Here is a 22,656-nt window from a genome sequence, read left to right on the forward strand (position 1 = left end):
TTCTGCGATTATTTCGCAGAATTTTACTATGACATGAACGCGTGAAACTTACTTTCGGCACTCCCGATATAATTTACGCGAGACTCATCTTCAGATGAGCCGAAATTGTGAGATACGGAAGAGCTCTAACGCACCCGCACTACACGCCATAAGCCGTTCCGTAACTGACGATCGCCATGTTGAACTATTTGAATGCATCACGTGATCGTGCCACTTCGCGGCAATAATAATGACGACTCCTAGCGGCCACTGTAGAATTAATAAAAATAACGGGTCTAATCATCGTAACGGGTCTAAAATACCGTGAAAAGACATTTATTCAATGTGCGAATCTTCTTTTAGCCAGGACCTAAATATATTTCATTAAAAAAGCTTTCGTTCTGATATCGCTAAATGTCAATGAAATTGCCCATTGCTTCATAAATATAATGTGTCTAAAAGATTCACAAGCAGATTAGCATGGTGCCTATAAGCAAAATAGAGGATATTCGTGCAATGTAGTTTTATTAATTACTAAAATATTAATTACAAAATTCGTAATGAATTTATGCAAAAGTGGCGCTAATTAATTGGGTTCAAGTAGATTCGAATCTAGAGACAAAATAAGGAAATTTTAGTGCAAACTATATTAACATAATTTTATGTGTAGCAAGTTCTTCTCTAAATTTCAACATGAAGAAAACGGCAATAAGTAACCGTAATATCGAAAGATAATAGCTTGTAGATCTTCCATTGGCCTTTTAATTTCGATGAAAGTAACAGAGTTAATGTAAAAACAAAATTTCAATTCGAACAATACAGCGTATCTGCAATATAGAAAAATCAGCTACGGAATGTCATTCTTGAACTGCGAAAAGAATATTTTCATTTTGTGTATACTCTCTTTTACGCGCGATTTTCCATTTGCGGAAATTGTTATTTCTTTATTTCGAAATATGTTCTCTCTCTTTCTCTTTGCAATATAGTCGAAAGTTTCCTTTTACTTTAAAACAAGCACGACAGAACCCGCGGAGTTTTTCCTTCTCGGAATAGTCGCAAACGACGCTCTTCTTTCGTACTAATAGAACGTATCTACCTACGTCGCAACTTGAAACTTGCAAAATATTCTCCAGGAGTTGCGGTTGCGCGGCGCGTCGGGGTCACGTTTCTGACTGGAGGCCGGTCCCGCGGAGGCTGAAAAATGAATCTTCTCCGGTGAGGCGAGATAGGTGCCGGGACGGTCATACATTTCGTACGAAAGGGTCTTCTTCAGTTTGGCTTTTTTTCTGCTAGCCGGAACTATTGCACGCCGACACGTAGAGCTGCCGCCGTTCCATATTTCACAACGATGAATTACAAGTAGACATTCGACACAAATTTCGGTGTGGATGTTAAGTTTATTCGATAAACTAAACGTCCACACCGATGCTGATGCTCGCCTCACGTGTCATCGACATCGAGATCAAAGATTGACACGAACATTTCATTTATCTTAAATATTACATGTGTCGTTTTACAAGTTGCACACTACAATTTTCTGTTCAGAAAAGCGCGCGTTTCTTTTCACGTAAATAAGATAGAATGTATAGCGCATATATATAGACGAGATCATTTTTCTGAGACATGCGAGTTATTGGTCTCGTATTTCTTCGCGTCTTTATTTTCTGTTTTATCATGTTAGTTAAAATAATGTGCTAAAAACAGGTAAGACGATATCGCATAACGTGTAAGTTGAACGATCCGGAGCAGCTCCGGATAAATAAGCGGGTTGCAGAGTAACGTCAAGGTAGCGATGAAACTTTAACTTCGATAATCCACTCTTCGTCGTACTTTCGAAACAAGCCCTCTCTTTCTTTCGTATGCTAATCCAAGTACACCTTTAGTACGGCGCCCTCGATCCCTTATACCCCGACTATCCGGAGTAAATAAATCGACGTGTAGCCTCAATATGTTCAGCATCGAGCAACGATTACTCACGCAAAACAAATAGCGGATAAGCGTGGCAATTATTGCGTTGAATAGCGTTAGTTAAACGCCCAGTACAAAAATGACGACTACTCGTCATTCGCAACTAATAATCGGCAATTTATCGTAATTGCAAATAAATGACTCTGAAGCAAATTAACCCGAAGGGAGGGAGATAGACAGTGTCTTATAAAATAATTATACTAAATGCGATAGCGAGAAGTGGTAAACGATAATGATAATAACATATATTACGTGTCATACACGGAGCTATTGCCCTTAGCGACAACGATTAGCATATCGCATACACGACGACAATCTATAAAAGGAAGGACGTGCTATGCAGAAAGGGGTCGCTGCTTGAAGCATGAGATAAATACAGGCGGCGTTAATAAAGTCTTATCGGCGTGAGGCCATGCGTGTCGACTTAAAGCCACGGACGCACTAATCCACTATGCTAATATCAGTCGGCCGGGAAAACAGTCGAGCAAGGTAATGCGGCCCTCCTGTGTATCTACATGGAACGACGTTTATATACTTGACTATATACATATACATACATATATACATATATATATATATATATAATATATATATATATATATATATGCGTATGGGGGACAATGGGATTGCATTACGACGGTTTCGGCCATGGAATAAGCTATACACGCTCGAACAGCGGAGCTGCGACGTTCGTGACGTGACGACTACGAGACGACGACGTCGACGACGACACGGAGAGCGATCATATGAGTTTGTGAACAAACAAGCGAGACCGTGATAGAAATTAGGATTTTCCTCGAGTATTATTTCATGATATTTTACGATTTCACGGCTAGCATCCTGAAATATCTTCTATTTTGACGCCCAATGGACGGACACTCATGTGTCAGAATGTAGGCGAGGACGGGAAAGAAAAGAACGAGAGAATTCCGCGACGGTGATATAGATTCGGCATGTCGGATCCGCAACACTGACACCACGTAATCCGAAACATTGTATAATGCGCGGCAAATCGGAAAGGAGAAAAGGATTCGACGACAGATGGATCAACGAATAAAATCCGAGCTGACGTATCGCAGCAGGATCATGCGCGGCCTAACACATCCCATCTCGTAGCGACTCATTCCATGCATATCTTTTTTCTTCTTATTCTTTCGCTGCCTCGCCTCGAACAATGTGAACGTTTCATTTTACGTCGGGGAGTCTACTTTCTTCGTTTGTCTTGTCTCTTCCGTGATTATACGGGAAGAATTTTCAAAAATTTTCGAACTACGATTTTTACTTTTTTTATTTGTTATTTATTCCACGAACGTATCAACGACGCCAGGCAATCAAATTATCGGTAGAGTTTCGAAACCTTGTAATATCGGCAAAATGAAATCAAGCCTCGCAAGAATATTTTCTCTACTACAAAAATACAAAAGCGTTTGTTAATTATTCGCGCACACTATACGGCGCGAAGGTAAACGGCGCATCGATAAACTCAAATTGATAATTTTAATACCGAACTTTCGAAATTATGCGATCCCTATGGGAAATATATGTGCATTCCTGATATTATTAAAAGTTATCGAGAATTTGCATGCGTCCCTATTTATCAAACTGACTATAAATTAACTTATTTAGGAGAGAAACTTTGCTCACTCGATATAATATTCATTTAAACTTTCGACGCGGAACCTCCGAACACGCGGATTTCCCGAAGTTCATCTTCTTTCGGACAACTATCGCGTCATCGTAAAGGATTGCTCGCTCACTCTGTCTTTTTCCTCAAATACGACTTTCTATAATAGTCTAAGAACATATAGAATATAAAGGCGACTTGGGACATGTAAATGTATGCTAATGGTTTCCGCGTTGGCTCGCAAGCTGGTAGAAGCGCTTGAAACGTATGGGCCACCATGATAGCGAATTGGATCTGGAATAAAAGAATAAGAATAATATCGACTCTACTGTGCAGCAAATGCGAAAAAAATTTACAATACAATGAAATATAATAATACTTTTGTCACGTGATTTTACGCTTGGTTAAAACTACATCGGTGAAATATTTATTTTTAGGATTTACGATTCGGAAAGGACGCGCTTAAACGAATATTGGCGACGAATCAAGAAAAAGTAGTAAGGATAGATAGTATTCATATAGTATACACTCGACAGGCTCGATACGCCGCATGCAAAAAAGCGCACACGATTTTGCCCTTCCTCATCCAACCTCTGACCGGGATTCTAGAGCGCAAAAGCTCCGCGCGAAATTAAACAACCACGTAACCCGATAAATCGTTCCGTCGATATCGCCGGAAATAAAAATTCTCTGGTAACGGATTATTTAATTAAAAACGGTACCGCGAGCCTTCGTCCACCCGTCTCCCCACCCCCTGCCGCCACGCTCAAATGCAAACCGAATTGGGATTCGACGAGAACACGTGTGATTCTGCAAGCAGCGCTTACGAAGCTTTTCAATCCCTCGTGAAAAGCCAGTTATCGAATTATAGAAGCGCTGTAACCACAATGAAGTCCATGTATATGAACGTATCACACGAAACACGCTATTTTTTGTACGTAAATCTATCCAGCGCTAAGTGCGCTAAGTTTCTTAAGTCCGATCGTAACGAATGTAGAAACCTGAATCATTTTAAAACCGACAAACAAATTTTTCAAAATGTTTACATACCAGTTGCAAACTGGTCATATATTTCTTCCAAGGGATGATCATCTTCTGCACATTCGGCCCCAAACAAGCACAGAGGTAGTATATGTACATAACTACATGCACCGCGCAATTGGGTAACATTATGAAGGTCCACATACCACCTGTGCATCATCATCTAATCATTTTCTATTCAATTGTGATTATAATAAATAACTTCTTTTTTTTCGATAAAATTACGGAATCTATAAAATGCTAATTAAAAAATATAATTTATACCCTTCACTTAACACATACCTGGCGCATATTTGCAAGAGATCCAAGCCAGAAAGAGAGTCGCTGTATGATGATATACGTGAAGAAATGACGTTTGATTATATTTTTTTCGGAGTACGAAAATGACGGTATCTCCTAGCTCAGTGATTTTTAAAATAAGTACCCACCACACCCATCGAGCCATCTGAAAGCACAATAAAAGTTTCTATATACTAAAATCACTATATTAAACCATATTTTTTCTCAAATATTTTTTTTTCTCGACCCTACAAATATTGATTTCATTAAAGCTCTATTTTAAACTTTCTTACATCTAGACTTCAATAAGAAGGGAACATTAATATATAATACTTAATTAAAAAATTTAATTACATACGCTGATCGACATGGGATCGTCTGAAATGATGAAGGGCTCGCATCCCACGGAAAGATGTGTTGTATAACCAGACGTAAGGATCTAACAAACAAATGATATTAAATAGCTTAGATCTAAAAATATATGCAGAAAAAGATAAAGTGGATATATATTAAATTTCTTAATTATACTAACACCATAGAATATAACGGCACTTGCAGTTGCGACGGAAATATTATAACAAATCATAATTTTGGTAAGCATGTAAGGTTTCTTATCTTTCATATACATTGGTCCGAAGCAAAGGACGAAGGACAAATAAGCGAGCGAAATTAGTGTTATACCAAATGGACTTGACATCAAGGGCCAGTTGGAAACTCTAGGGTCTATAAATCGAAAAAGAAATTTTTGAGTATCGAAATAGCAAGATATTCAGAAGATATATTTATGTTAGAAGAAATGTTGTTAGAAGAAATGTTGTAATTATTAAATGTAGCACATGAGAAAATCACGCGGTTGCTAAATGACGAAATTTTTAAAACTGCTTATTTAACAATAGAGCCTTTCAATAAACTCAAGAAAATATACAACTTCTTTCTTCAACGTATTATATCGTCACATTGTCAATTTGGATCAGTCTCAGTATTTAATTACTGTATCTTATTTTTCTGGAATTTTGAAGAAATCTTCTGTATATAAATCGTATTTATTTCATTTCTTCATCTAACTTACCCGAAATATCGTTGACAAGGTAGTGATAGATATCCGCTAGTCTCAAGTCCTTAATAGCCAAAAAGGCCGATTATTCACATTAAGTGAAATAACAAAACCAAGCAAACGTTGAATCCAATGAGAATCCAGTAGTCGGTGAATGTCAGTGATAAAGTGATAAAGCAGAAAAATATATCATCAGTTACAAATATACATGTTGATACTATATATGTGATAGAAAAAATAATTATGTTTATAAATTGAACTCTTTTCACTAAATGGATTATAATTTCTAAGCGTCATTTGACTGTAATATTAATTTTGCTCCTTAGCGACCCAGTAACATACATTTAAATATTAAAATCTACCGGTTGTGGAGAGAGCTTATCTCTCCTCAACCACGATATGTTAAACAATTTCCGTTACCAGAGCAGCACTCTGTGACGGCCCAGTTCCGCTATACCGCTGAATTTATCAAACGACAGTTGATTACTAACATTGGCCCAATTGTTAGCTAATTGTCGAGGTCAGCACTTTACCAAAATGCCCACAAGGAATAGATTTGATTTTGAATTAAGCAAAACATATTCCACATTGAACAAGATATATCAATTTGTTAATAAAAACAAATTTGATGGTCGACGACACGAAATTCTGTATTTGTCTATACAATTTCTATGTAGATTCTCAATTCGGAAAAACTTTAAGAAATTTTATTTTTTAACGAAATATTCAAAAAATAAGTGGCAAAAGTAAGATACGCACCTTTGAAGAAAAATTTGGCAAACTCTTCCCACATTGTGACTCCAATTTATATATGTCCGCCGACATTTTTTTTAGAAAGGAACACACGTATGGTCAATGTTGGGTGTTAACCCTTCGCGCCGGTAACCTACTGCGCTTTATGCTCATCTGCAGACCAAGAACCCCTAGCGTCGACTTAGAGAGCAGGGTTGTAATTAATGAACAAAGCGCCCTGTGAAATTGTAATAAAATATCATAAAGTGAAGCCAAAATATACAATAGATAAAAACGGAAAGCACAATAAGATTATCCTTATTATATTTTTACAGCAGTCAATAATACCAAACTATGTACCTATTGTCTCATAACTTATGTTATTTCATACATTAATAATTTCTTGAATATTTTAATTTTGCACAGGTAAACGGAGATGTTTTGAACAAACTACACGAATGTATTATAGAGAAGTTAAAAAAATATTTACAAGATAGTAAATATAATTTTATTTTTTACGCATGTTCTCATCATTTCTTTTTGTCATAGAATGTGTGAGTTATATTTTAATAATACTTTCTATATTAGTATTACGAAGAAAATGCTGATGTGAGTTAAAGGAATAGATTACAGATGCATTATACATAACAGCAATAATAATATCGAAAAATATCTTGAGCAAAAGCTGTCTTCGGTAAGTACAAGTATACAGCCATGGCGAATAATTATATTCTAGGTAGTATAGATACAAGGCTTCTTCGTATATAGTTATTTAAATGTGGATTAGCCGACTCGGTACATACTTTGTCTTGGCACTGCGAGTCGAGTTGAAAAGAGAGTCACGAAATTGACCTCCTATCTTAGTATCAGAAATTTACTGCTGATCGTTCCTAATCAGCTCATCCAATTACTGCGTTTCGCATAGTTGAGCCAGACAAATTGATTTCCGTGTCTGGAATTCGTTATTTCTTTCCCCTCTCTTCTCTAACTGCTTTTGTATTAATCAAAATGCGAGTGTATACGTTAGCCGCACATAATCATCTTAATGATAAAAATATATAAATGTAGAATAATTAAACAACCAAATTAAAAAAAAAAATTTATATAATCCAAGTCGCTAAATTGTGTAGAAACTTTTTGTCATATTCTTTTTTTATATTGCTTCAATCTGAATAAAGAAATTAGTGACGATTACATTTGAAGAAAAACACTTTATTTATTATATTTAAAAATATTTAACGTACTATTTCGTATAGAACAATTTAGAAATTTTTGTTCATGTCATCTATATTCTTCAAAGGAAAACTTCTAAAGGACATTACCGAAGAGTATCGTTACTATCAGCCACTAATAAGAGAATATTGTATTCATTTATAAGATTGTGTTTATTATATATATTAAATGTAACAAGCATATTTATATCTTTAATATTTATATTCTATATTAATTAAACTATATATGCAGAAAATAATAAAGCATAAATGTTGCCAATAGAAGATATTACAATATTATCAACAGAAGGTAAAGCTTTCGTCATAGCTAGAAGACTATAGAGGGATAACACAGAAATGTTCCGGCAGTCACTAATCTTTTGTTCGATTTTAAAAATGTAAATTTCACAAAATAATTTATTACATAGTATCAAACATCGTGTTATATTGTATCAATTACTACAGTGCATTTTTGCATCATAATGCATTCAAATAAAAATTTAAAAAACATATATAAGATTTTCTAATCACGGAAAAGTATACAATTTCATATTGTACGAAATATAATTAGTTTAATAATTTAACTATATATTATCGTCGTAATACTTTTTTAACATGATGCACTGTTGTGTATCTTAATAAGCAAATGAGAGATTAAGTTATGATTAAATATTATGATTCTCTCAACAACATTGCGATAAGTGAAGAAATTGGTACGTTATTTTGAACTTATCGATTATGAACAGAAGTTTTGAAAAACTCTGGAATTTCCTCCTTTAAGAGGTAATGAATGAATGAGTTGCAAATATTCTTTGTACTTAATAGAGGGACGGATAATATATGCGTAAGAGTACTGGTAAACATACTTGAAACATACTGTGCAAGCCCTTAACTTGTACGCAATACAGTACAGCAGTAGCTTAAGTCATCAAGTATAAGATGCATACACGAAGATAAGATAGGGGAAAACTGATAGGAAGGCTATTTTTACACATATCTGCATAAGTGATTGCAGATTTGCTAAAAATTAATAAGTAGAATGGACGAAGCAGACATGCCATCTTGTCTCGGCTAAGGATACTGCTCCAGACAAGATTCATTAAATGTACTTTCATAAAGCGCATATTATGTGTCTTTTACATTAGCACATTACGCAAAATAGATAGAATCGTTAATAAACGATACGTATCTGAATCTCTGGAATTATATTTATTAGCTCCGAGAAAATAAGGAGTCTATTTGGAAGTTAACAGATTGAAATGTTTCGTTTAAGATATAAGATATTATTTGGAGCAGATTTACTTACGTCATTTAATTCACGATTTATTGTTTTGCAAGTGACCTCGTCTTCACCATAAAATTATCATGAAACACATTTTCGAGTATATAGTCGATCGAAGTCACGCTGAATATTTCGAGAATGTTTGCGCTTTTCTTCGCACACCAGCGTCGACGAAAGATAAATATTCTTTTGGAAATAACACATTGTGAATCATATTTGTTTCGTATATATATTGACATTTATTCTAGAATTTATAAAAATAAATTCTCTATAAGTATGTAATGATAATTATGCATTAATTTTATTTACAAGAAATATGAAATTTCATTTTTTAACAAAAGTATTTGAACCTTTTATTTAATCCTTTCTAAATCTCCAATACATAAAAGGATTAACTTAATGTGAGCATTGGTCCTTGCAATTGCTCGGCGTAAATTAGCGATTTGTCCTTTCAGAAGCTTGATCCGTACATTTATAACAACTAGAGCTTCGTCCAAAGTAAATTCAACATAATGTCCCAAACCAACGTTCAGAAAGATCTTCGAAGCATCTGTAATTTGTGCTTGAATGAAGAAACTACTTCCAATATCCACTTGAGTTTTGAAGCCAGTTTTTTCAATGTCCGTATTCTGAAATGTTGTTATTATTGATTTCAATTGTAGAAACTCGGCAACATCAGAATTTTTGGAATCAAGCTTTTCAGCCAGTTGGGCAAGATCAGCCTTCAGCACGTCGTTCACGAAAGATTCAAATTCTGAAATCTTTTTCTGAATTTCAGGATCCATAGGTAATTAAATTCTGGATCTACAAGATAAGAAAAATAAAGTATGAAAAAGTGACTATGATTTACGATATTTTGTGTATTAGGTATACGCAAATTCTTTCCGAGATATCTCTTTTATCAAATTGAGCCTTATTTTTCCAAATAAATAAATACATATTTAACTAAAATAAATGGTGGAAAATTTGTCATCACTTCGCATCATTTTATGCTACTTTTGGGGTAGATAACTGATTCTTTCGTAACTAGTCAATAAAATTGTCGATAAATGTTCTGATACTGTTAACTGTTCATAAGTGCGTATTTTCCAAAGCATAATGCATTGGCTAGAACAAATGTAATCTGAAGTGGTTAACCCTGAGGAATAAGCCTGATACTAAAACATTGCAACTAATATTCATTATCTTCCTTTCTTTCGATGAGCAACATGTTTAATATTGTCATGTAGCAGAATAACACGGTTTCTTTTACAAACTTCTAAAGATTTTCACCAATTTTATCAGTTACTGTAATAATGTCAGAATCATATATTTATCTAAAGCTATCATGTGTACTAATATGTTCTGAAGTTATGCACTTTTAAACTGACAATTGACAATACTTCAAAAGCATAAAGGGTCGAAATACTTATATTTAAAAAGAAAATTTATTAACTTCCAAGTTTTAACGACAAGAATTTCACGTATGCCTTATACACTGAAAATCGAACATATGTTTCGATAAAAATACATCGAATATTTAGGTTATGTTACACAGAATTTTATAAATGTACATATCTTATCTTGCACAATTATGATACTGTCACTCACATTATCAGTCATAGACTTAAATATGGTTAAGGTTAGAAGGACCGTATTATAAAGATTCTTTGAAAAATATAAACACGTTTTTACACCAGCTCTAAACTGTGCGAGATCGTGCGACATCTGGCCTGGCGAAGATTTCAGCAAGTTCACTGTAGATATATTAGAAGCCTTCCTTAGCAATAGCTACTGAAGGAGGTTCCTACAATCTCCACACAAGTTAGGTATTTTCTTGAATGACATGGCGAAATATGTGCTGCAAACCTAGAGTACTGCTGTTTTCAATTTACATTAAAAACGTACATATTAAATTTGCTTCCAAAGATAAATTTATTTTATATTTATATTTTATATTTTATTTTATGTATATTTTATAAGCTTAGTTTACTAAAGTTTCATTTAGAGAATGTGCTATCGGCACTATTGCGTCATTCTATTCTTGTTTTGTATCTAATGAGCGATAAAGTGATGCAGTAACGCTGATAGCGAATTCCCTGAACGCAGTCTATATATGAACATACCGCATATGTTCAATTTCAACGTGAGCAAACACAGAGATACAAGAGAGCCGAATAGAATTTGAACTGTTTTTTGCTTCCTTTCTTCTCTTTGCCTCCCTTCTTCTCTTATTTTTTCTCTGCAACCTCTTATCTTACTTTATTTTGTTATATTTAAGCGTATAAGCATGTTTTATTTCACAAAGTGAATTCAGCTTCAGTTTCGTATTGTATTATAATGCGTATTTTATTTAAATATACACGTTATCCGACGTTAATGTACAATTCGCGACATACGTTTGCTAATTTATTTGAGAAGTCGATATGACCACTATATTTCAAAATTATACTATGCTCTCACTTTTCTTCAATGTTTCAAAACCAACTCCCATATCGATACGTGCAAGTGTATCGTCAGATCGGTATGATTGAAACATATTTTTAAGCGGGATACAATGTAAAAACCTAACGTATGTTTTATCGCTCCATTTGCACATTTCTTAGATAAAAAGTACTATTATGCTAATTCGTACGATAGCTTCAAGATTTACGGTCACATGTCACGCTGCGACGTCGTACCGCCGGTAGCTAGTGTGCATTTGCATAGTGAGCAGTGATCACATAGTATTCACTTACCTTAACGCAGCAGAGCGTGTAATAATTCCGTTACGGGCAGATAGTCGCTGCACTACAATTTAGGAAATCACTAGTAGAAGGAATAATCGCGGCCCGCACTCTGTACCTATGCACTTATCACAATTATTTATATAATTTTCCGAGAAATGTCAACGCTAATGCAATACTCTTGAATGAAAATGGCCAATGTTACTACGTGACTCGAAAACAGATAAGTAATAGGATTTACACACACAAATAGATGCGTTGGTAAGAGACGTCTTCCAGAAAGCCAACGTATAACTTGCTGTTTTTGTTCCGAAGTATCTGTTGCGAGTGCATCTAGAGTCATCGAATTTCTTGATTAAAAACTCAAGGCAGGTGATTATTATCCCGTGATGTATTTTTATATGAAAAATAAATAATGTACTCGCATGTAGTCAGAAATATGTGCTGTTTAAATCGAATGTAACAAATTAAAGGAAATCATTTTGATAAATCTCAACTATCTGTGCTTTTCGGAGTGCCGTATTCTATTGATATATATATATATATATATATATATATATATATTTTTTTTTTGTTATAGAATCCGTAAGAAGTACAAAACAAAGTCAAAATCCATTTCACTCAAAGAGCCGCTTTAATGCCACGGATTCCATAAAATCAAACTGCTAGATGTTTCCATTCGCATTCAAGCCGCGATAATATTGCATATCACTATCTATCTCAAATGACAAACGCGGTCGAGGTCAAGATCGATGACTGATTGTCGTGAGTCGCGAATTGACCGAGCTTTGGTCACCCAGCAGGCGCGGAGTAGTTGAAACTCGGCTACTTTCTTTCGAATGCTATCATAAAGCAAATAATGTCCGGTCAAGGCCGTCGACTGGCAGGAACTGCAGGGCTGGAATATATGGGGTCATCCAACGTAAGACGGGGGCTTGCGGACGCAATGTTAACTTTCGCTGCTTTGGAGAACGGTAATAGCCGCGGAATACTTCCGGCGCTCTACTGTCTCATGTGCCCGTAATATGCTCCGTTTCTCGTGAATTTCACGATGGCGTGCTCTGTCCGATCAGGTAACACAGTCGATTGCCCAAGGCGGCGAATTAAACCATTAACGCCCAGCGGCAAACTTTGGTTACCATGTCGTGGTATTAAGCATCGTTCACACAGGACGTTGCATCAATTGCAATTCCACTTCCAGGTTTAGATTTATTACTTATTGATAAGTATGAAAATAAATATGAAAGGAGCTCGAACTGAAACTAGACTGCTTCTTAAAAATTAATAATTCCATAAATCTGCACGCTAAATTACCTGAAAAGGTGAGTGTCATTGCATTACGATCGAAGACCCGACACGATATGCTGAGCTGTACGTAAATGTGTGCGTGCGTTCTTCGTGTTAACTCCGTCGAAGATCGTTTTTCGCGAAACCGATGTAATTCCCGTCCGAAATACTTTCTTCGCTGGATGCCGTCGATTAGTCACACGCAAAAAGAGATCCCACACAATTAAGCGCCAACTGAGAAGTCGCCGTCGGGACCCGTTCACAAAAAACTCCGTGTGCAGGTGCACTACGATGCGCAATCACGAGAGGGGTATCGCCCTCTTTCTTATTCGCGTGCAGAATTTAAGGTAAAAAATGATCGAACTTTTTTCTTCGGCTTCTACAGATTGCGTGCGGCGTAAGCAATCGCTTTTAGTTTTCCGTTTTCGTTACTCAATGTGAATACAGTTTCTTCGTGGTCCACGTAATAACTACATGTTACGAAATAATTTCACAATACCCGCAAAATTTCTGAATTTCCCGCGTAATATATATTTGTAACATCAAAGTACTTTTTTTGTAATATCATCGGATAAACATCATTTAATGGCATCCAATTTTTGAAAAAACTATTCTTTTAACAAAGGAAACACTAGCATTTTGTTTGCGTAATATTGTGCACAGCTTCAGCTATTAAAAATATAGCGATTTAAAGAAATGGTTCGCACCCAACTTTGAAATAAAAAATTTTACTAGTACACTTCGATTAAGAATAGAATTTTAAGTAGTAAAAAATATTTTACACTTGTGTTAAAATCAGTTCTTTTAAAAACTTTTCTGGTAAATTTTTAACATACTCGTGTGTTAATTTAACATTTTTGCGTTTACATTACCTCAACATTTTGTGTTGTGTCGATATTCAATATGTGTAAATATTAAAATAACACATTTTATATTTTAATGTCGATTAACATATTTTGTTTTAATTTTTGACATATTTTGTGTTACTTTTCAACATCTTCATCTTGTATTAAATTAAGACAAAAATTTGAATGGACCGTTTGGGACACGCGAAATATATGAAATTTAACACAAATTTTTCACTGTGTAGCTGTCGGTCTCTGATTTCAGTTGTAGTCGAACGATTGACAAGTTACAGCAGTTTAAACAATTGGCAGTAACGCAACTTCGCTATTTTTTAAGTGACTCACATCTATTTATACTACGTTAATCAAAACATTTCCTAAGTTTTTGTAGAGTTCTTCGTTTCATCTGTGAATCGATTAGCGATTCCTGTAAGGGAACTATTCACGTTATCACTAACTAAGCGCAGATTCTTTTCGGCGCAAATTTATCGCCAAAAAATATGATTTTTTGACATTAGAGATCACAGGGCTGGTTTAATCGGTGCATACACACCTTTCTCTTACTTCGGCTTTTATGCCGTTTCATTGCCTCGCCCTTCTCTGGCTACTTGCTTATCCTGTTTACATCGTGTAGCTGCGAGTGCAACGCGACTGATTCTTTTTCGTTTCTTCTTCCACGAGCCGGTGTTTATCGTGTCGTTTTTTTCGTCGTGTCTTCTCACGTAACGCAAAGAGAGCTTTTAATCTTTTCGCTATACACATAACGCGTTCGTAACAAAATGCGTGCTCACGTTGTATGTGTGTTGCTACACTTAAGCAGCGCGAGCGATGTTTACAGAAATCGTAGTGTGAGTCGGCGATATAAATAAAATGATAAACGTTTCTTTCGATTTATATACGCGGAATCGTTTCGACAACCTCGATGTGCTCTTTACTTTACGAACCGAGACACCGAGAGAAAGTTCTCGGGAGGATCGAACGCCGCGAATATGTAAAAACGCGAAAGTTAGCCGGAACGTGTGCGCTGCTCTGTTCGAAAGGAGACGTCATGCTCCGCAAACGCACCTTCGAGCATGATCGACACAATTATCGGTATTTTCGCCAATTTCGGATCGCGTGAGCTGCAGTGAAATTCCCCGGCGACCGTGACGATAATCGGGATGATCGAGTCCGCCGTGTTGTCCGCTCTCGGTCACGGATCTCTGTGTGCTTTAAATTGAATTCGACCGGGCGCATCTCACGATACGCCGCGCCGAGGTACGTAACTCACGATTCCTTATCGCGGCGATTCGGTCTCGGGCCAATCATGATGTGGCGTCTTCTTTTTTGACTGCCCGCCCTGTCGCTGTTACCGCGTGGAATGCGCTGCGCCATCGTTACAAGCGCAGAACATTTTCAACGGGCCTCAGGCCGTATCGCGAATCCCGCCTTGATACTTGACACTCGAGTAGCGTGTACGGTTCAATATCTTTTATCGCGATTTGCTCTTGTTACTCGTTTCTTCGTACGAAACTTAACTTATTACGGACTTAATACTTGGCCCGTCACGCAACGCGCTGTCGTGCTTGTACCCTGTTATTAAAAATTACAATGCATATCTTTCGTGACAAAGCCGTTGGACGTCGTGCGCCCCAAGTTTCTAGTGGTAAAATTGAGATTTTATGAAATTTCCCCGGATTACAAGTATACTGTACTGCGTTGTTTCATATGCGATCTTAATACACGCGAAAATTCGACTCGATATTGTGGATCGATAAGAAAATCGTCAATGCAGCTCGTGTTCAATATAAGGACATTGGAGAATTGTGAACTGTAGAAGTGGAATGAAATAGTTTGAGAAACTGCGTCGGTGAATATTAATCGATATTTAAATGTACACGAATCAGTTTTACACGGATCAGTTGAGTTACATTGCGAAACAGGCAGCTCCTGATTCGAATAATTTAAACTTTACACTCGAAGGATTATTTCTCGCGTACATGCCGATATAAACGAGTGGACTTGTCCATAGAAACGACTTCATTTCAATATCATTATTTCGATTGGACTATGTATCAAGATCAGGATTGAGAAATAAACAGTATCTGCAACGCCGTTACTATGATTTTTTTCGATAACAAATTAGTGACGGCGTTATATTTTTTGTCCATAACGGAAAGGGAAAGTTAACATTTTTGCAATAACGACAAGGATTTCTATAATTAATTTCGTTTGCTCCGTGTTGCTGCAATTTATGTATCCGCATAAATTGAAACCTTTCATACTCTTGCGTATAATTTTCCCAATCCTCATGAAAACATATTTCAATTGAAACGATACCGTTGCCACGTAAATTTCTAATCATGTAAATTCGTGCAAGAGATGTATATGGTAAATATAAAGCACCATTTCTCGTTATCGCTCGTCAGCCTTGGTAAGGATCAGAGTCTCGATTTGAGACTCACCTGTTTCGACCTGAATCGACTCGAAGAGATTTACGATCCTTCCCGAAACAATTCAGCGCAGTCGCCTCGTGCGCTCGCAGGCTCCCGGTGCTGCGCCGGCATCTCCGGAACGCGTAAAATCCGTTTCGACCGCAACGACGGCTGCCGCGGTTCAATCAGTAAATTCAGCCACAAGTGGAGTACCGACCGTAGTATCGCGTATGTGCACGTATCTATCCTGTCCGAACGTTGACTATCGCGCCCGTGAATCCACTTCGTCGACATTTTACGATCGTCCCTCTCTCAGCCCGTCTCTCCTCATTCTGCGTCTACCAAACGCGACATCCTCCCCTAAAACCGTCTCCCTCCGATAATCACGAGGATTTTCTTGCTTTTCCCCCAACTTCTGACTACAAACGGTACGAAGAAACTTATACTTATCATAATAGCATTTAGTGATTGACTGAGAAAAACGAAAGCGGGGGAGAAAGCGCGTTATCCTCTGTGTGTATATTCTAACACGAGAGAAGTCACAAGAATGGCAACATGGATGAAAAAATTCCATCTTACCTTGGAACCTATTTGGAGTCTATAAAGTCTGGTAAGGATAAAAGTTTATTAAAGATCTAGAAGTATATGTATAGCGAGCTCGAGTGGATAAATTCTCATATTTCTCCCAGTGCATTGGAACATTCTCTATTTCACGACTAATGTTTATTTTTAAGAAAAAAATGATAAATACCAATTTTTTATCGCGTGCAACCATAACTTTAAACGGCCATTTTGAGTGCCACTACGCTCATAAAATATAATAGTCTGTTATTCGATACGCGTAAATTTCGCCATAAAGGAATAACTGATTTTTAGTGCCTATCATCATGATCATAGAATGCAAATGAATTAACTCGAGTGAGAAGAGTTTACTAAAAATGTGCTTCGCATTGCGATATACTGTTTCGGCGTTATCCGACAGTTTTCTACGATGGTGGCTGTAACCGATCCTCGAAATCGTTTAGTAGCACCTAGTAGAGTTGATCGTAACGCGAATAAAATCAACGAGCGGCTACATGCTTCGTGATAAAACTGCTAAGAAAATCAATAACGTCACGTAAATCCAAGGTACGGGTAAGCGCGAGAGGTCGGCGTGTTTTACCTCTTATCCAACAATTATGGTCGTCGGTCTCTTCGGTTACCTTGGAAAGAGGAATCGTATTGAGAGGATAGCGCGTATATGATACCGCTTGCGCGAGCGCGTCGTACGAAGGATATTAAACATAAAAGCTCGTACACATATATCAAATCCTTTTCCGCGACTAGCTTCGTTTTACGACCGGGAGTTGTTCCCGCGCGGACGCTCACCACACACGCATGCATTTTCTTCATTCGAGTTTCATTCCCCACCTATCTCGGCGATACGCCCGTCCTCAGTTGTTTAAATTGCATTGTTCGCATACGCAGTACTTAGTGTATTACACGACGATTTCTGGAATGCGCCGTCGCTATTACGAGCCTGACGAGAATAAAAGTCAGCACTTTGCGGAGTGGTAAAAAAAAATGACGAGAGGAAAAGATTATAATACGATACAATATTACCCAACCGATATATTATGCGATTGATGCATAAGCGAACGTCACGATAACGTCATGACGCAAGTCATGTTGACACTGAACCGCGGTATAAATTATCACACGTTCAATATGTAATATATCTATCCTTCGTCGTGTACAGCCGTGGGTTGACACTTCTCTGAAAAATTAATCTCCTACAGTTGGAGACCAAGTTGTGCGCGTCCGCAATACCACTTTTCATTGACGTATTCACTTGAAATGACACGATGAGATCGCCTTTTCTCGTAATACACTATTTAGACGTTATCCGACAATTGTTCACGGCGGCAGAAACAACCTAGTTGGACGGTAAGTTTCTACTCTCAAGAAATAAGACGGTTCTTCGAAAAACGAATTGCATTTCATTTGGTAAGATGCGATCATGATGATTGCAAAGCGTAGTATTACGTGAGAGATACGACGAGAATACAGCGTTGTCCTTCTTTAGTCGGAAGCGGGTTAATGTGCGTACCTGTAATTTTCGGTGCCCTAACGGTCTGCGCGCATCCCTAAAGCCGGCACTGACCCACGGAATCGCCGCGAAGTCACGTCGTGACGCCAACCGCACGTTGCTGGTTCACCGCGTCGGGCAATCACGGGCGACGTTGTTGCATTCGCAGGCGCGAATACAGTGCTGTCAGATATATCGACGCAACATCTTGAAAACACCCGATACCTTCTGTCGCGGCGAACATTCGAAAAATTCTCAGGTATATCGAGCCAGTGACGGCGTTATACCGATTAAAAATCGACGTGTCGAGTCAATGTTGATATAGTCCGTGCGTACGTTGCTATTGTGAATATTTCACGTCAATATTTCTCGTGTGCAAATACGTGTTATGTAAGGTCGCTATCTCATATTTAACACGCGACTGATGTTTCTTGGTATTATACTCGTTATACAGGTTCGCGCGGGAGATACTACGCTCTTGCGTCTAATTATTACCCGCGCTGCTGCAATCTGCACATTACGAGTATTAGACAATTTTAAACCGCGCTGTGATTTTTACCTTTCATGCGCTGTCTTATTCACTACGTTATCGATTCTAACAATCTCTTCTATTCTCGAGACTCACTTCGTTTCGTCAAATTTTCAACACATACCCATGCAGCATAAATGTTTAAAAGACACTCTAGGAACGTCCCCGAAATACTCGATATTCTTATACGTACGTATTTTTCTATATATTCACATAAATATTATTTTTCATCATAACGAATTATTTTCGCATTAGGTCCCGTAACAGTAATTACCATAACCTCATTTTTTATGCGCATACATGTAGTCAGTGAGCGAAAGTTTTGCGGCGTTTTTATCTACACTTTAGGTACATTTTAGAACGCATTCGATGATCCTAATAGAAAAATCCCTTCCTGAGAGAAAAAAAATCTCCCGAGAATGACTAAAAAAACAATTATCCTACTGGACACAGATGCGTTATGAAACTCAGCGAGAAAAAACGTTGGCAATCTTTTTTCCAGCTATACAACATGCTCGGTTATATTTCCTAACCTCAGCGTACACGATAAAGTCAATCGTCGGCGATACTCAGAACACGGATCGACGCGTTACGTCGATTCGTGTGTGTCGATGCCAATGTTTGAGAAAAAAAAAAACGCACCTTACGGAAAAACTTACCGCATAAAAACGCATCGCGATCGAAGTCTCCTGACAGCGCTGCATGTCGCACAGGTATAATCTACGCGCCGGTCGATCGGTCGACTCCGTCGGATGGATTCAATCGTAAAACCTCGACGTTCCGTCTAAAGCCGCGTGCCACTTCCACCCGGCCGACCACTACACTGCTGCGAGAAGCCCCTCCCGACCCTCGCACTCCCGGAGTAACCACCGTATCTCCTCCCTTTGCTTCGACGTTGCTCCCTCTCCGCCGCGTTGCCCGCGGCCAACATGCATTTCGCGACGTGCCGCTGCTACCAGCACTCTTAGTGAGTTACGGACTGCATGCAGTCGCGCGTCGAGCGTACTGGCGGCTCCCGGAGTCTTTCCATTTCGCTTCGCTGTTTCTTGCATCTGCCTCATAACCGCCGCGTCCGGGCTCACCTCATTCGCGCGAACCGACGTGTATCGCGGGACTTATCTGGTAGTGGCAGGCGACCGAAGCGATCTTCTTCGGTTGTTGCAGCCAGCTCGGTAAAGGGTAAAAGAAAAGCGCGCCTGTACATGTTCGCGCACGGTTGGAAGGACTGGTGATCCGACAGTGAAGAAAAGAGAGAGAGAGAGAGACTGGACGTAGTGCGCGTGTGCAGTGTGTGCGCGCGACTTTATCGCTCGCGCGTTTTGTTGTGTTACAAACTTTAGGTGCCTGTAGTTTGCGTCGTCAGTTCGTCCGCGCTATTGTTTCTACCGTATATCGACGGTAGCAACCGCTGCGACGACGATTACGATTTCGCTGCAAGGCCGCGGACGTTTCGCAACGTGGCTAATTGAGGAGGCACGCAACGATTTATCGAGAGACGGACGACGGAGACTATAAGCGGATCGGGCGAGATAAGAACAGAAAGAGACGTACGAAAAGGGGGAAACGAGAAAACGGGCGAGAAAAGTGACAAAGAGGGGAGGACTGTCCATTTCCGGGGGTGGAGACTTCCTGCCGCGTTTGCCGCCCCCCCCCCCCCTTTTACTCGTTCGTGTGATCGGCTGCGTGTGTGTGTACGTATATCGCCTGGACATGCGAGAGATACGTAAGCGGTGTGCTAGAATAATTCTCGCGCTTTGTCATAGGTCGTTGACGAGCGCGCACGTGTAACGTCACGTCGCTTCAGCCGGTCGCGTGGTTAGCGATCAAACTACGCAACATTTCGCACTGTATTATATATACGTAGCGCGCTAAAGTTTCTCGATCGAGCGCGCTAAAACGCCGGATCTCGCGTGATCGCCGGGTCGCAACAGTGTTACTCGCGTGTGGCGAGAGACGGAGTCAGCAGTGGACTCTCGGCGCGACACCGTCAATTTGTCCCCTCCCCCCTCCCCCGTTGTTCATTGTGGAAGGTACTGCCGCCGAGAGAAACAGGAGAAAAAGAGGCGGAGGAGGTGGCGTCGCGCGACCAGAGGTAAGTATTCCATGTGCACTTGTTACTAGACATTTTACATCGACACGATATGTACGTTGTTCTTTTTTGCGATCAAATCGAAGGAGGAAATAACGCTTATCGTTAGGAAGGAGACTTGAGCGAGACTTTTTGGTTAATGATAGATAAATATGTAAAAACACGCTTGTTTCGACCTTGATTTAAGGTTACTTGTGCGTGGCCAGAGATTAGAGGTTAGGGATGTGGATGTGGAAAAAAGTAATACAAGTGGATCGCGTAAATACATATCGTGTGCACCGTTCTTTTCTAAAATGTACAGTTACTACAACAAGGTTGACTGATTAAACGGTCTTCAGCTTCAAATAGAACGAAAAATGACGGACAAAATTGCCGTAACGATAGAACGTTTAAATGGATAAAGTGCATTTTATTATCGCTCTCTCGCTTGCAACAATCTTCCTAAATACGTAACACGTTATATGCATATATATGACGGCGGATATGAACGTACGTACGAGTATCTGCGAAAATAGAACGCGCGTTCTAATTCGAGTCTAGTTTTGATCTCGAGAGATCTCGCGCGCAAATTTCACGGTGCAGTTAGTACTGCACCGACTTTGTGGCGCTGCGAGCTTTTAGTTGGCTATTTGCATTAGAGGCAAGTTCTTAGTGCGCGATACCGTTTCATTGTCCCGCGCCTTTGTCCCGCGAAAACTTGGTGGAGGATGTGTCTCCGATGGATGCGCATCGCTTCGATCTGTTTCGTGTGATCTCTTATTCACTACCGCCTACCGATCTCTTTATCGACGCGAGTACGAACCGCCATTAAAGCAGTTACTCCGTGTATCGCAGGTAATGAGAAAACCGTTATACAAACTTAGACGCCATCTTTCTCCGTTTTTTACTCGTCGTATTCGTTGCAACATTTCACGATAAAACGCGTCCATTTTCTCCGTGATCTTCGTTTCCCCCGACATTTCGCAATTTCTCTCACGTGAAGTGTCACACGATCAGGTATTGTCATCGCGTTAAATAAAAGTTGTAGAATGCGTGCGATATTGACGATCAACCTATTTTCTGATTCGCACGGGGGAAAATGTACGATCCTTTGTACCGGTTATCGTTATCTCGATTACGAATGTCAGAGACTGTCAGTTCGTCGAATATACAAACACGACGGCATTTATTAGCGAGTCGCTGTGTGTCGCCGGAGATAGAGCGGGAATGCAATAACGAAGAATGCCGCGGTGGGAGGTCTCGCGTGAACGCGCTACGACGTAGTCTATAATAATCCTCAACGAGTACCGACACTTCGCTCGCAATTAGACGAGGTCGTTCGCGTGATTCCCGATACGCCGCAAGCTGACGGTACCTGCCTTTCCGCATGAGGAATGCCAGGAAGTCGTCGTTAGATTGAAAATAAGTTAACGCGAATCGGGAGACAATGTAACCGGCAGAGATCCTTACAGCGAACGTGCTCGCGCGATTATGTTCCCCGCTATTGAGATCTATTCGCGGAGTCGCGACGATCGCGTCGAGGCGTATCTGTGATTTATTCCGAGTATCT

At 38.9% G+C, this 22,656-nt stretch overlaps 3 protein-coding genes across 9 annotated transcripts in view; 1 reads left to right on the forward strand and 2 right to left on the reverse strand.

The window, feature by feature from the left end:
- Nucleotides 1-3,217: 3,217 nt before the first annotated feature.
- Nucleotides 3,218-19,846, reverse strand: LOC106744687 (elongation of very long chain fatty acids protein AAEL008004-like). Of its 5 annotated transcripts, none has more exons than XM_014619644.1 (9): nucleotides 19,678-19,846; nucleotides 7,481-7,665; nucleotides 6,705-6,915; nucleotides 5,961-6,009; nucleotides 5,424-5,614; nucleotides 5,250-5,330; nucleotides 4,895-5,057; nucleotides 4,622-4,761; nucleotides 3,218-3,865 (listed from the first exon to the last, which is right to left on the reverse strand). In XM_014619644.1, exons 3-9 carry the CDS (start codon nucleotides 6,768-6,770, stop codon nucleotides 3,701-3,703), a joined length of 855 nt encoding a protein of 284 aa, XP_014475130.1. In that variant the 5' UTR covers nucleotides 6,771-6,915; nucleotides 7,481-7,665; nucleotides 19,678-19,846; the 3' UTR covers nucleotides 3,218-3,700. The 5 variants fall into 5 exon arrangements, with proteins under 5 accessions (XP_014475130.1, XP_014475131.1, XP_014475129.1 ...); XM_014619645.1 differs by having other exon boundaries at nucleotides 7,481-7,668; XM_014619643.1 differs by lacking the exon at nucleotides 19,678-19,846 and adding an exon at nucleotides 9,195-9,414.
- On the reverse strand, nucleotides 9,521-12,403 carry LOC106744689 (protein UXT homolog). Its single transcript, XM_014619649.1, has 2 exons — nucleotides 10,761-12,403; nucleotides 9,521-9,974 (listed from the first exon to the last, which is right to left on the reverse strand). The coding sequence occupies exon 2, from the start codon at nucleotides 9,953-9,955 to the stop codon at nucleotides 9,524-9,526; it is 432 nt and encodes a 143-aa protein (XP_014475135.1). The 5' UTR covers nucleotides 9,956-9,974; nucleotides 10,761-12,403; the 3' UTR covers nucleotides 9,521-9,523.
- Nucleotides 19,847-19,960: 114 nt separating the features above from the next.
- LOC106744688 overlaps nucleotides 19,961-22,656 on the forward strand; it is a 36,601-nt gene continuing 33,905 nt past the window's right edge. The window contains exon 1 of one of the 3 annotated variants that reach the window (XM_014619648.1): nucleotides 19,961-21,110. The gene's annotated coding sequence lies outside the window, so the exon portion shown is untranslated. Of the gene's footprint in view, nucleotides 21,111-21,800; nucleotides 21,942-22,656 lie in introns of those variants that run through there. The other 2 variants (XM_014619646.1, XM_014619647.1) reach the window with 2 other exon arrangements.

This window comes from Dinoponera quadriceps, unplaced genomic scaffold (genome assembly GCF_001313825.1).
Source record: "Dinoponera quadriceps isolate SergipeBrazil2010 unplaced genomic scaffold, ASM131382v1 scaffold1352, whole genome shotgun sequence".
NCBI classification, from domain to species: domain Eukaryota; kingdom Metazoa; phylum Arthropoda; class Insecta; order Hymenoptera; family Formicidae; genus Dinoponera; species Dinoponera quadriceps.

Excerpts from the sequence above, each read along its gene's own strand:
- LOC106744689 (XM_014619649.1), bottom strand. The coding sequence starts at position 9,955 with ATGGATCCTGAAATTCAGAAAAAGATTTCAGAATTTGAATCTTTCGTG.
- LOC106744687 (XM_014619641.1), bottom strand. The coding sequence starts at position 6,770 with ATGTCGGCGGACATATATAAATTGGAGTCACAATGTGGGAAGAGTTTG. Across the intron at positions 6,010-6,704 it reads TGCCAAATTTTTCTTCAAAG|GACTTGAGACTAGCGGATAT; the intron begins GTGCGTATCTTA and ends TTGGCTATTAAG. Across the intron at positions 5,058-5,249 it reads ACGATCCCATGTCGATCAGC|ATGGCTCGATGGGTGTGGTG; the intron begins GTATGTAATTAA and ends TTGTGCTTTCAG.